This window comes from Palaemon carinicauda, chromosome 24 (assembly GCF_036898095.1).
Source record: "Palaemon carinicauda isolate YSFRI2023 chromosome 24, ASM3689809v2, whole genome shotgun sequence".
In the NCBI taxonomy this organism is placed as follows: domain Eukaryota; kingdom Metazoa; phylum Arthropoda; class Malacostraca; order Decapoda; family Palaemonidae; genus Palaemon; species Palaemon carinicauda.
In genome coordinates, this window is record NC_090748.1 from 86630333 (window position 1) to 86641873 (window position 11541).

At 34.9% G+C, this 11541-nt stretch overlaps 2 protein-coding genes across 3 annotated transcripts in view; one reads left to right on the top strand and one right to left on the bottom strand.

Moving 5' to 3' along the window:
* The first annotated feature begins 607 nt into the window (after positions 1-607).
* LOC137618468 (uncharacterized) lies at positions 608-934 on the top strand. The gene has a single exon (XM_068348630.1). The coding sequence runs from the start codon at positions 608-610 to the stop codon at positions 932-934; it is 327 nt and encodes a 108-aa protein (XP_068204731.1).
* A 2291-nt stretch (positions 935-3225) lies between these two features.
* LOC137618199 (enolase-phosphatase E1-like) overlaps positions 3226-11541 on the bottom strand; it is a 38853-nt gene continuing 30537 nt past the window's right edge. Inside the window, exons 2-6 of one of the 2 annotated variants that reach the window (XM_068348291.1) lie at positions 10172-10235; positions 9755-9817; positions 8550-8726; positions 7964-8158; positions 3226-7129 (exon numbers count right to left, since the gene is read on the bottom strand). In XM_068348291.1, the coding sequence (XP_068204392.1) occupies positions 4413-7129; positions 7964-8158; positions 8550-8726; positions 9755-9817; positions 10172-10226 (3207 nt within the window). In that variant the 5' untranslated portion in view covers positions 10227-10235 and the 3' untranslated portion in view covers positions 3226-4412. The remainder of the gene's footprint in view (positions 7130-7963; positions 8159-8549; positions 8727-9754; positions 9818-10171; positions 10236-11541) is intronic. The other variant, XM_068348292.1, reaches the window with a different exon arrangement.

Consider the following 11541-nt stretch of genomic DNA (forward strand, 5'->3'; position numbering starts at 1 on the left):
AATCAGTAGGAAGAACCAGTGGATATGGTGTGTCGAAAGGAGAAAAGTGGAGGGGGAACAAAGAGGTCCAAGAGTAGATTAAAAGAATATTGAAGGCATTTAAGGACTGGAAAGTAAGGCATGCACAGGTTTCAGCGGAACGGTGTAGAGTAGAGGAAAAAAATTCTAAGAGGAAAGTAGGTGTTGCTATTGGGAGAGCAGTGGTACAATTAAATGACAGGCTAGAAACAAGGGGAGAATAAACAGCTATCTGTAAGATTTTGAGCAACTGGGAGTTGTCAAGGATAGAGAGGGAAATATATTGCACAGGGACAAAGACGTTAAGAGGAGATGGAGAGATTATTTTAACTATTGAATACTGAAAAGGAAAGAGATGAGCTGGAGAAGCACAAAGGGTGGAGGGACCAATGATGGAGATATGGAATCCAAAAGTAAAATGAGCATTGAGTGAAATGAAAAATAGCAAAGCACCAAGTCTATTAGAGTTTCAAATTGAAATGGTCACGATACTAGCTACTGTCCCTTGCCTCTGCCATTCATGAGCGGCCTTTAAAAAAAAAAAAAATAACAGGGATCAGCGTTAAGCCCGTTTTTATTTGTAGTGGCCATGGATGTGGGAAATGAAGAGATCAGAAATGAAGAGTTGTGGGAGTTGCTATATGCAAATGATTTGGCGATTACTGCGGAAAATGAGGAAGACATACAGAGAAGGGTTGAAGAGTGGCAAGAGACTTTGGAGAGGGGTGGCTTGATAGTGACTGCTGATAAGATTGAATCTATGTTGGGCAATAGGGAAAGTAGGGACAGGATAGCTATGCATGAAAGTAGAGGCTTGATTCTAAAACAGGTGGAACCATTCAGATACTTTGGATCCACAATAAGTCAGGAGGGAGAGTTTGAGGCTGAAGTTGAGAACAGGATAAAAGCAGAATAAAAGGGAGGTAACGGGAATGGTACATGATAGGAAAATGCCAATCAAGCTAAAAATCAAGATTTATAGTAGAGTAATAAGACCAGTGTTATTGTATGGATCAGAAACGTGAGCTCTAAGACAAAAAGAGGAAGCAAAGCTTGAGAGAACCGAGATAAGAATGCTGAGGTGGATTATGAGAATATCACTACTTTAAATATTGAAAAATGATAAAATAAGAAGATTGGCAGGCGTAGTGAAGATTAAAAACTTAATAGGAGTGTCACGGCTGAGGTGGTGTTGGGACGTGTATAGAATTTATGCTTGGGAGGGAGAGAGGAGGGCTTTGAAAGAACTTGTTAGGAGGAAAAGCTCGAGAGGGAGGCAGGGGATTGGATTGCTAAATAAGGTGAAGAGAAGAAGTTTAGTGGAACTGGATGCCTTTTTTGGGGATACATTAGGGAACCGACCACTTGATGTTGGGATAACGGTGGGAAAGAAGAAGAGAGTTCATTGCCTGGCTTGAAGAATGATGGTCTTAAATATCTGACTTGATGGATACTTGGATTTACAGCACGTTATAAATGCCCATCGTAAAAGGTGCTTGGTTTAAACGCCCAGCTTGAAAGATGTTTTGCTTGTATTCCTGTGATTTCTGTAATTGAACTGTGCGAATTTAATTTATTAGTATTCACTTGCAGTCACCCATTAAAGTACATAACCACACCACAAAGTTGTAAGACCAGTAGTATAGTGAAAGTTTTAGTCCTGCCAACTTGTGGTTTTGACCAATATCCACTCATACTAGAAAGCTTCAATAGAGTATAATTTCCATTTACAGATCAGGATTGTTATCGTTGCATGCAACCCTCCTTACCACTTAACAGTGATTAGTAAAATTTGTTCATTGGAAAAATTATGGGAGATGAAGTTGAACAATACTAACAACAGAATGATTGTAAATAGGACAAGGACATTAGATCCTCCCCACCCAGGTCTCTGTTAATACAGTATTTCTTTAACCAGATGCAGCTCATTTAAGATTACATATGTGAATATTGATTGTAAATTTTAATTTGAAAAACGTATCCTGTCTACTTTGCTTTCAATACCAGATGAAAATAGGCATAAAGAAAAAGTCTCTCCAAGATTTTTGGAGAGTTGTCTATCCAAAAGAAACGTTTGAGTTAATTTATTCTGAAATGTTTTGAATATTATTCTCCAATCTGATACTCAGGAGAAGGCTCATCTTATTTTGTCTGACGAAATATTGCGGTCTACTAAATTACTTATCCTTAATCTAAATAATATCTGACATCTTTGATAAATTGACTGCATGCTGGTTGATATTTTTTATAAAATTGAACATCTTTGGCATATAGGTCTTCCTAGACCTTATCATAATCAACGTAATACAAAATATGTAGTTAATCCGTACAGCCTTGCATTTGATTTTAACAAGTCTTGATAATTCACGGTATTTTAGAAGTTTCATTCTAGTCATGACTAAATTATAAACTGTTTCGTTCTATATCTTATGTGTTGCTTGTCTCTTCCTCATTGATATTGATGTTACATTCTATTTATTTTTTTTTTATTTTTCTTTTACAGTATTTTACGTACTCCTTCCATTTCTGCACTTGACTGCCTTTCTCGGTTTGGGGCCCTTAGGTTTATAGTATTCTTTTACAGCTTACCTTGTAATAATAGCATTAATGATTAGGATAATTTATCCTGGATTGAGATATGTTTAAGGGTATGTTTACCTTTGTGAAAGTTCCTTAGGTATTGTTATCTGTAAATTTCATCAACGACTCGGGATCTCATATCTTCTTTCCAGATAAGATTTCTGGAATAAGCGATTTTCCTTCGCCAAAATTTGATGATTATGATATAGAATCAATATCATAGATCAATCAGAAAATATCCCATTTGGTAGTGTACATACGGTACAAGTGAGTGAAGCCAGATACCTCACGGCCATTCAGTTACCACAAGGAAACTTAACCTGTCACTTTAGTTCTTTGGCCTGTATTGTATTACTGGTAGTGTGTTCTGATACTCGTGAGAGTGTAAAAATAAATTATCAGTTTTTTTTTCGATTTTATTTCCAGCCGTGTAATTGTGCATGCAGTTTTTTATTTTATTGATTAATCAGCCATTTCCACGTACATATCACTACCTAACCAACTGAATTTTATTTCACCTATGCCTTTTCATTTTGTGCAATGAATAAGCAAGTTGATGATGCAATTGATTTGTGGCGAGCTCTCTGGGCTTGAAAGTCAAACAAGTTATGGTAATGAAAAAGAAAAGGTAATAAATAATTTATTTTTTTCTTGGCACTCATACAAAAAAACAGTCACTCATGGTGAAAATGACGCCCTTAACCATCATTTGTTTGCACAATATAATTTTCTTTCTGTGACAAAATTTATCATCATCAAACATGTATTTCTTTTAAAAGAGATTAAGAGCGAGATGATTAAAAAATATGCCAATTTCACATCTTTGAGTTCTTAATTAGAATAACATTATCTTAAATCTATAAATTGCACAGGGAAGTAAGAGCCGTTAAGACGAATTTGTTGGAAAATGTAATGCTAAAACTTTATATTAGTCCTCTTTTGGTTTACATAAAATTTTGAGGTCTGCATTATTATAATGGATCAACTTTTGTCATATTTTACCAAGGAGCAATTCGTGTCTCAATAGTTCTTTTACCTGTGCAAGGTCTTATAACGATAAGAAAATGGAAAGATGAAATAATAAATAAGTTGAAATGCAAGTAAGAGAGTAGTGCGCCCTTTTCACTGGAGCACTAACAATTCTAACTACTAATAACTACCAGTGGCACAAGGCTAGTTGTAGATATTACTAAAGAATGAAAAATATTAATGAAAGTTGGCTTCCTTTGATAATGTTTTTAGCCACCGACTCTTAACCATAATGGTGAAGGCCAGATGTTGAACGCCTTGCATAGATGTAACTTTAAATGTAGCAAAGAAAATTAATTCTCTACCAGAAAGTCAAATATAAATGTGTTACTTTTAATATTAATTTCATTTTCTTACCAAAAGGAATCCTGTTTAAACAGAAAATAATTTACTAAAAGTAAGTAGTAATGTGGGTGGGAGATGTTTCTCTGAACACTTCAATGCCCTTGCCAGCTTGCCAGCTTCATAGAATGCTTCAGAGTGTTGGTGTATATATTTCTTATTGGAGGAGGCTCTATTGAGTCCTTATTTTTTCAAACTGCTGTTTTTTTTTTTTACTTTGAAGATAGACATTTTATGATTTTAAAAGCAAGTAAATAATGGTTTAAGATTAATAGAGAAGTTTTGTTTTTTTTTTTCTCCTCTCTGCAAATCTTTTTGCAAAACTAGTGGAAGCATTGTACTCCACAAAAATTTGAATGGAAACAGGTATGTAAATCTTGTTTCTTGATATATCCCATTGTTATTACATTGTGTTTGTCATTTTGTTGAATTCATGATTATGATTAAAAGAAACTGGACACATAACGTTTAACTCTATCAACAAATCCTCGCTTCCTTCTTAGTTCATTAAATTGAAATCTCTCATTTTCACTCCTTGTGTTGACCTTGTGTTGACCTGGCTGAACATTTTCCTGAAGAGCTGGTCTTGTTTCTCTGACTGGAGTTTTTAAGCCATATTTTTCAGCGACCTTCTGGAACTCTTTCTCAACTTGATCTTCGGATCCTTCTTGTGGAGTCTGTTCTTCCTCATTCTTTTCAACAACTATCTTGTTGTTATTTTCTCCTTGCTTCTGATTTTCGCCGTTGTTGTTTGTTTCTTCTTGTTTTTGATTTGTGGTGTTGTTTTGTTGTTCTCCCTGCTTTTGCTTTGCAGCATTGTTGTTCATCATTAGCCAGTATTCTTCGTCAACATTTTCCTCCAGTGCAGTTATAGCTTCAGTCACGTGGGATTCTTTATTTGTAACTTCCTCTTGCTGTGCTTCCAAGTTTTCTGGAACTTTCACACCATTAACACTGACCATTACAGAACCCACTGTTTCGTGTTTCTTAGACGATGTGTCATTGGCCTGTTTTTTAATACTTTCTACTAAGAGGATTTCCTGAGGGCTGTCTGTAGGGGAATCAGTTTCTGCTTCTACTGCCTCTTCGGTTACAGTTTCAAGAGCTTCAGTACCAGACTTTGTGACACCAACTTCTTCTAAATTGGCTTCTGTAGGGAATTCTGATACTTCTGATTCTAAACGTGTGTGTGCTTCTAGAGCCTCAATTGTAGACTGTGTTTGTTCCTCAGCAACTTCCACTATCTTGACTCCTGGTAATTCTGTTTGATATTCCACTTCAGATTCAGAAGCCTCAACGTTACTTGGGGTATTAGCTTCAATGGCTTCTGTGATAGCAGCAGCTGGAATATCATTTCTCAATTGAGGAGCAAATGTGTGTAATTCTTCCTCATTATAGTCAATGTAATCAACTGGTTCAGTACTTGTTTCTGTGTGAGACTCGGCAGCTTCAACATTTGTTTCTGTTTGAGACTCTGCAGCTTCAATATTTTCAACTGTTTGAGATTCAGATGCTTCAATATTGCCTTCTGTCTGGGACTCAGCTGCTTCAATATTAGTATCAGTCTGAGACTGTGCTGCTTCAATATTTGCTTCAGTGAATGATTCAGCTGCTTCTACAGGCAAAAGAGTATGAAGTTCTGAAGCTTCAATGGAAGCTTCTGTTTGAAGTTTAGAAGCTTCAATTGGAGTTTCTGTTTCAAATTGAGAAGCTTCAATGGGAGCATCAGTTTCAAATTGAGAAGCTTCAATGGGAGCATCAGTTTCAAACTGAGAAGCTTCAATGGGAGCATCGGTTTCAAACTGAGAAGCTTCGATGGGAGCATTTGTTTGGAATTCATTAGCTTCAATAGGTGTTATTGTCTGAGATTCTACTGATTCAATGACAGTTTGTTTATCAGCATTTTCCTCATTTTCACTCACTACAGCAATATTTGCCTCTGTATGAGCTTCAGTAGCATCTTGTTCTGTGTTTTCTGCATTAGATGGGTCTTGCTTGCTGTTGTTATTTTTTGTTTTGGATGATTGAAACTCAGCGTTCTTGTTAATTGCACTAAATTTTGTTTGGAATTGTTGGCCAATAGTGACTTCTTGAAGATTACTTTCACTTGGCTTAATTTCTGTTTCAATTACCTCCTCAACCTCGGATGGAGTTTCAGATTCATTAGCCTCAACTATAGCCCCAGTGTCTACCTCTTGAGCCTCAACCACATTTTGAGCTGGAATAGCTTCTACAGGGGAATTAGTTTGGCTTTCAATGACTCCACTGATAAGTTCTTCCTCATTGGCCTCAGTTATAGGTTCTGGCTGTTCATTTTTATTGATTTCGGCTACAGATGCTTCAGGATACAATTCTGTTTGCTGTTCAGTCTCTGAAGCATCTACATTAGCCTCTGGCTGAAGAGAAGAGTTTTCCTTATTGATTTCTGAGGGTTCTTCAGCAGTGGAAGCCTCTTGAGTAGACTCTTCTGCTTTGGATGCTTCTACTGTAACTTTGTTATTTTCTGTGGGTTTGTTTTCATTTTGTTCTTCAGCTGTGGAAGCTTCAGTAACAACTTCAGGGACATTTTCCGTGGCTGACTCCTCTGCCTTTGCTGCTTCTATTGTAACTTGGTTTTTTGAGGGTTTGTTTTCATTTGGTTCCTCAGCAGTGGAAGCTTCAGTAACAACTTCAGGAACATTTCCTTCCTGGGTTGACTCCTCTGCCTTTGCTGCTTCTACTGTAACTTGGTTTTTTGAGGGTTTGTTTTCATTTGGTTCCTCAGCAGTGGAAGCTTCAGTAACAACTTCAGGAACATTTTCTTCCTGGATTGACTCCTCTGCCTTTGCTGCTTCTACTGTAACTTGGTTTTTTGAGGGTTTGTTTTCATTGGGTTCTTCAGCAGTGGAAGCTTCAGTGACAACTTCAGGAACATTTCCTTCCTGGGTTGACTCCTCTGCCTTTGCTGCTTCTATTGTAACTTGGTTTTTTGAGGGTTTGTTTTCATTGGGTTCTTCAGCCGTGGAAGCTTCAGTGACAACTTCCTGGGCACTTTCTTCCTGGATGGACTCCTCTGCATTTGCTGCTTCAGGATTGAGTTCAGTATTGTTTTCTGCTTTATTGGCCTCCTTTATTACCAGTTGTTCAGCTGGCGTTGTAGATCCTGATTGCTCTGTAGGTTCTGAAATTAGATAATGCTGATTAGAATTGTGAATCTATCTCATCACTTACAATTTATAACTTTAATGGAGTAGTTATTTATAGTATGTTGATTTTGTGTACCCATGATTGATAAAAAATGTGTTTAATAGATTAGCGTCTTTCGTGAATAGCTTGTGAAAATATTTTGAGAGAGAGAATTCACTCCCTATTATAATTGCTTTGATATTTTTTTTTTAATGCTCTTGAGACTTTCTTGTTTCCTTTCTGGTATTGTTTTCCAAAATTAAGAAGAACATTGGATATTTTTGCGTAATCTGTCCAATGAAGAAGACAGAAACTATTGTCTTTAGCATGTTAACTTATTACTTTGCATAATCTTTAGCAAACATTACATTCATTTTTAACATTAATACATGCCTACCCAAAGGTAGCAACGATGTATATGTCCATTGTTACTTGTAGATCAATAAAAATTAAATTTGAAAAGACATTCACTATGGCTATGTCTTTTAATATCTCTATCTTAGACCCCTGAGTAGTAAATTTGCAGTAAAGTGTAATTTGTTGCTTTTCTGCGACATTTGTGTTTAATGCATTCTTAGATATTCCAGGATACCAATCTGAACTGGTTTTTTAATATGAATAACATTGTTTTCTACAGAGCTTAATTTCGTCTCTGGATGTCGAGTTAGTAGAGGCTTTTAAGCTCGTTTTAAAGTGGAGTCATGGTACCATGTCTAAGACACCGTCTTCATCAAACACCTCAACGAGGTTGTGAGCCATGCTAAAAACTACTTTTAAGAGTAAATACAGATATTTTCTAATTTTGTGATCAAGATGAATCAGGTCATACCTAATGGTGGACAGTGGTCATAGGATGGACAACACTGTCCTTCAGAATATTCTCCCAGACAATCACCCCTCCAGAAACAGTCAATAACAGAACAGATGATCTCGCCCCCATCACAGTAGCAGGTCTCGCATGGATTATTCATTGGATCCTCCACACGATCACCATTGTGGAAAACTACACCATCTTTTTCACAGTCTGGAGGAGTAGGATGATTTCACATCGTAAGATATTTTTTAGAAAAAAGCTCTGATGAATTGAAAACAAAATGAGAATACATGGAGACAGCTGTATCTAAGACTCAATTAAAGTTTGTGTTTGGATCGATTGCTGTATGTTTAATGGGTGGAGGATCTGTGCTATAATCTTATGTTTGAGATCATAAATTATTTTTGAGTTTTGATATTACTTTTTGGCCATTCCTTGTAGGTGTATGCATATCCAGTTAATTTCCTTTGACTGTGATGAAAGGAATAAAATTTAGTGCCATGCCAAAATGCAGTGACTATTTTTGATAATCTTAATTTTGGCAAAATGCTCATTATTTATTTGAGAAATGTTTCCCTTAAATTGCACTAAAAGAACTCACCACATCTGAATTCAGGGCAACAAAGGCCTGACCTTTCAATGGCTCGACAACCTGGTTTGTCCTCGCAAGAGATGACCGTGCAGGCGAAACCTGGTGGTCTACACATACAGTCTTCACAAGGGTCAGCTGTGGGAAGGTATTCACCTTCCATATAGACCTTTCCATCGATCTCACATACTTTAATAAACAAAATAGGAGGACGTTAGAAGTTGTGGTGGAATATTTCAGTTTTTTGAAGGGTGGCTAAATTATACTTCCTTCATGCTCAGTTGGCTTCATTAATTCCCGTACACTTCACGGGAAGGTAGGGAGACGTCAGTGTACCGGAATTAGTGAAGCCAAATGTACAAGTTCATTCATAAGAGTCAATGGAACAACAACAGAATTTAATTAAGTGAAGTCAATTGGATTCTTTCTTTTAATTAAGATGGTCTTTAAGAGCTAGACTTTGTGAAGGACATCGGAAAACTGCATATTTCAGACAAAAATAGGGTAATGACTCAGGGCTCCTGAGAATCTTGGGAAAGCAGATCATTCGAGGAATATCTTACTTATGTAAAAGTGGCTGATGATTGGGGTGTGATAGACAAATGTAAGTCAGCTTTTTCAATAAATTAACTGCCAAGACTTTTCTTGATGGAGGACTGACAATTACCAGTCTGGTTGCAAATAGTTGTATCATTTGGAATAAATGTATTAGTGAATTTTTAGGTCGCAAAAATTTGTATGCTTTTTTTGGGTCCGATTGTCAAAGTTGTGGTGTAATACTTCAAAGCATTTGACACAAATTTCTGGGTAATTTGATATGTATTGAAATAATTTAAGTGTTGAATATGTCACATTTTTCATTAGAAATATTTCATGTTTTTTTTTTCCTGTAGCTTCGATAAAATTTTGTAGTGTTTTGTGTTACCAGATTTATCTGGTTGCAATGTTCAAGTATTCTCATTTGAAAGCTGAATGGTATCATAGGTACCAAAGGTACGTGCCCAATTATATGATTTTTCATCTCAATTAACCGTCTCGTTAGATGAGATATGTTTATATGTTATGGATATTTTTTACCAAGTTCTCTATGGGAGTTTATGTAATCGTAAGTCATACTACGAAAAGCAGTGTTTTTTTTTTTTTTTTTTTTTTTTTAGAATCGTTCCTAATTTTCATTAAGTTTTCTTTTAGGATACAAATTATTATTTGTTACATACCATGAGTGTTATTTCTTGTTGTTACACGCACGTTAGACGATTGTCCCACTTGTGGCACTGGATCTGAAAACATATGAATATGACTTAGCAGAATATAGAAAAGATAACAATATATTGTTAAGTTGCAAGCAATATCATGTAGAAAAGATTTCCATTGTAAAAGGAATAAAGTCTAAACCTTTGATGGTTTAGTGGGGGGGAAATGTACTGACTGTTTTGAAAGAAATCAGGACAGAATTATAGCCGAATTACAGCGAATTAGCAAACATGTACAAAGTAGTTATAAATAAGATACATATGAATATGATCATATAGTAAAATACTATGTTTATTACCTTAGTTTAGGGGAATATTTCTTTGTAAAAGTTAATCGATAAACAATTATTGTAATAAGTAATTGAACGAAAGATTACTTACTTGCTGCCACCATAGCCAACCCTACGGCCAGTATTAACGAGCGCTGAAGCCACATGTTTGCCTTCTGGAAAGGAGAAAGAAAATGAATTAGAAATATGCTGTAATCCTTTCTCTTTTAAATGATTCCATAATATTAATGGCTTATTTCACCATATACTTATGGAAATATCTTTGCTATATTAATTTAGTATGCATGTTTTCCTCCATATTGGGTTGTCAAAGCTTGTGTTAATAATAAGAAAATAGATATGAAGTCTTTCATATGTATTCCCATCGTTGGTAATAATTATTAATTGTATCAATGTGTTATAGAAAATTTATATTTTATTCGCGTACAAAATTTTCTGTTGAACTACTTTATCGCACGATTAAATTCCTATTCAAAAATAGTAAAATACTCTTATCAGCAAAGCCTTTGGCGTTCATTATAAAATACGAAGACTCAAGAGCTTATCTATGTATGCCCAAGGTAGACTTTTCCCTTGCCTTCCCTCTCATGAAGCCCGACTTGAAAAAAATTTATTCTTGTCCATTTGTTTTACTTTTCTTTTCTTGGATCTAGTTTTCATGTTTCATCTGTGGGTATTCTGTATGTCGTAATTTCATAGAAATGATAATGGTATTCATTATTGGAGTTTTTAATTATATATATGAAATAAAATTTTCTTGATTGCTATCGCACATTAGCGTTTGAGCCTATGCAGTATTATATATATATATATATATATATATATATATATATATATATATATATATATATATATATATATATATATATATATATATATATATATATATGTGTGTGTGTGTGGGTGTATATATATATGTATATATATATATATATATATATATATATATATATATATATATATATATATATATATATATATATATATATATATATATATATATCGTAAATATTTATATGTATACATACACAGGATTTGTAATTGTATTGAAGAATTTTATTAAAAGAAGACTGATTATATTAAAGTTGAGGGGGTAATATTCACGTTAGCTAGACTATACTGCAGCTTGTTTTTTACTTTTCAAAGTAGCAATTCATTAATGTCTTTCTAAGTAAATATTTTCTCCATGATTGATCGTAGATTTGTCAAGTTGGTCTCGTTATTAATTTTTGCTTTATTACAACATGATCTTGAACAATCTACACCCAGGTATAACTAATGTATTGTTCTCTTTTACTTTAGATATTTAGATATATGATAATCCTTGTTACCTGTTTTCCCACTAGTCTCGAGAATGACCTACAGTCGTGCCTTGTTTGACCCATCTTCCAGCTCGTGACCTTATTATTGACCTTCATCTTTCTATCTAACCTTTTTTCTTTGGTTCCATCTAATAAGTGT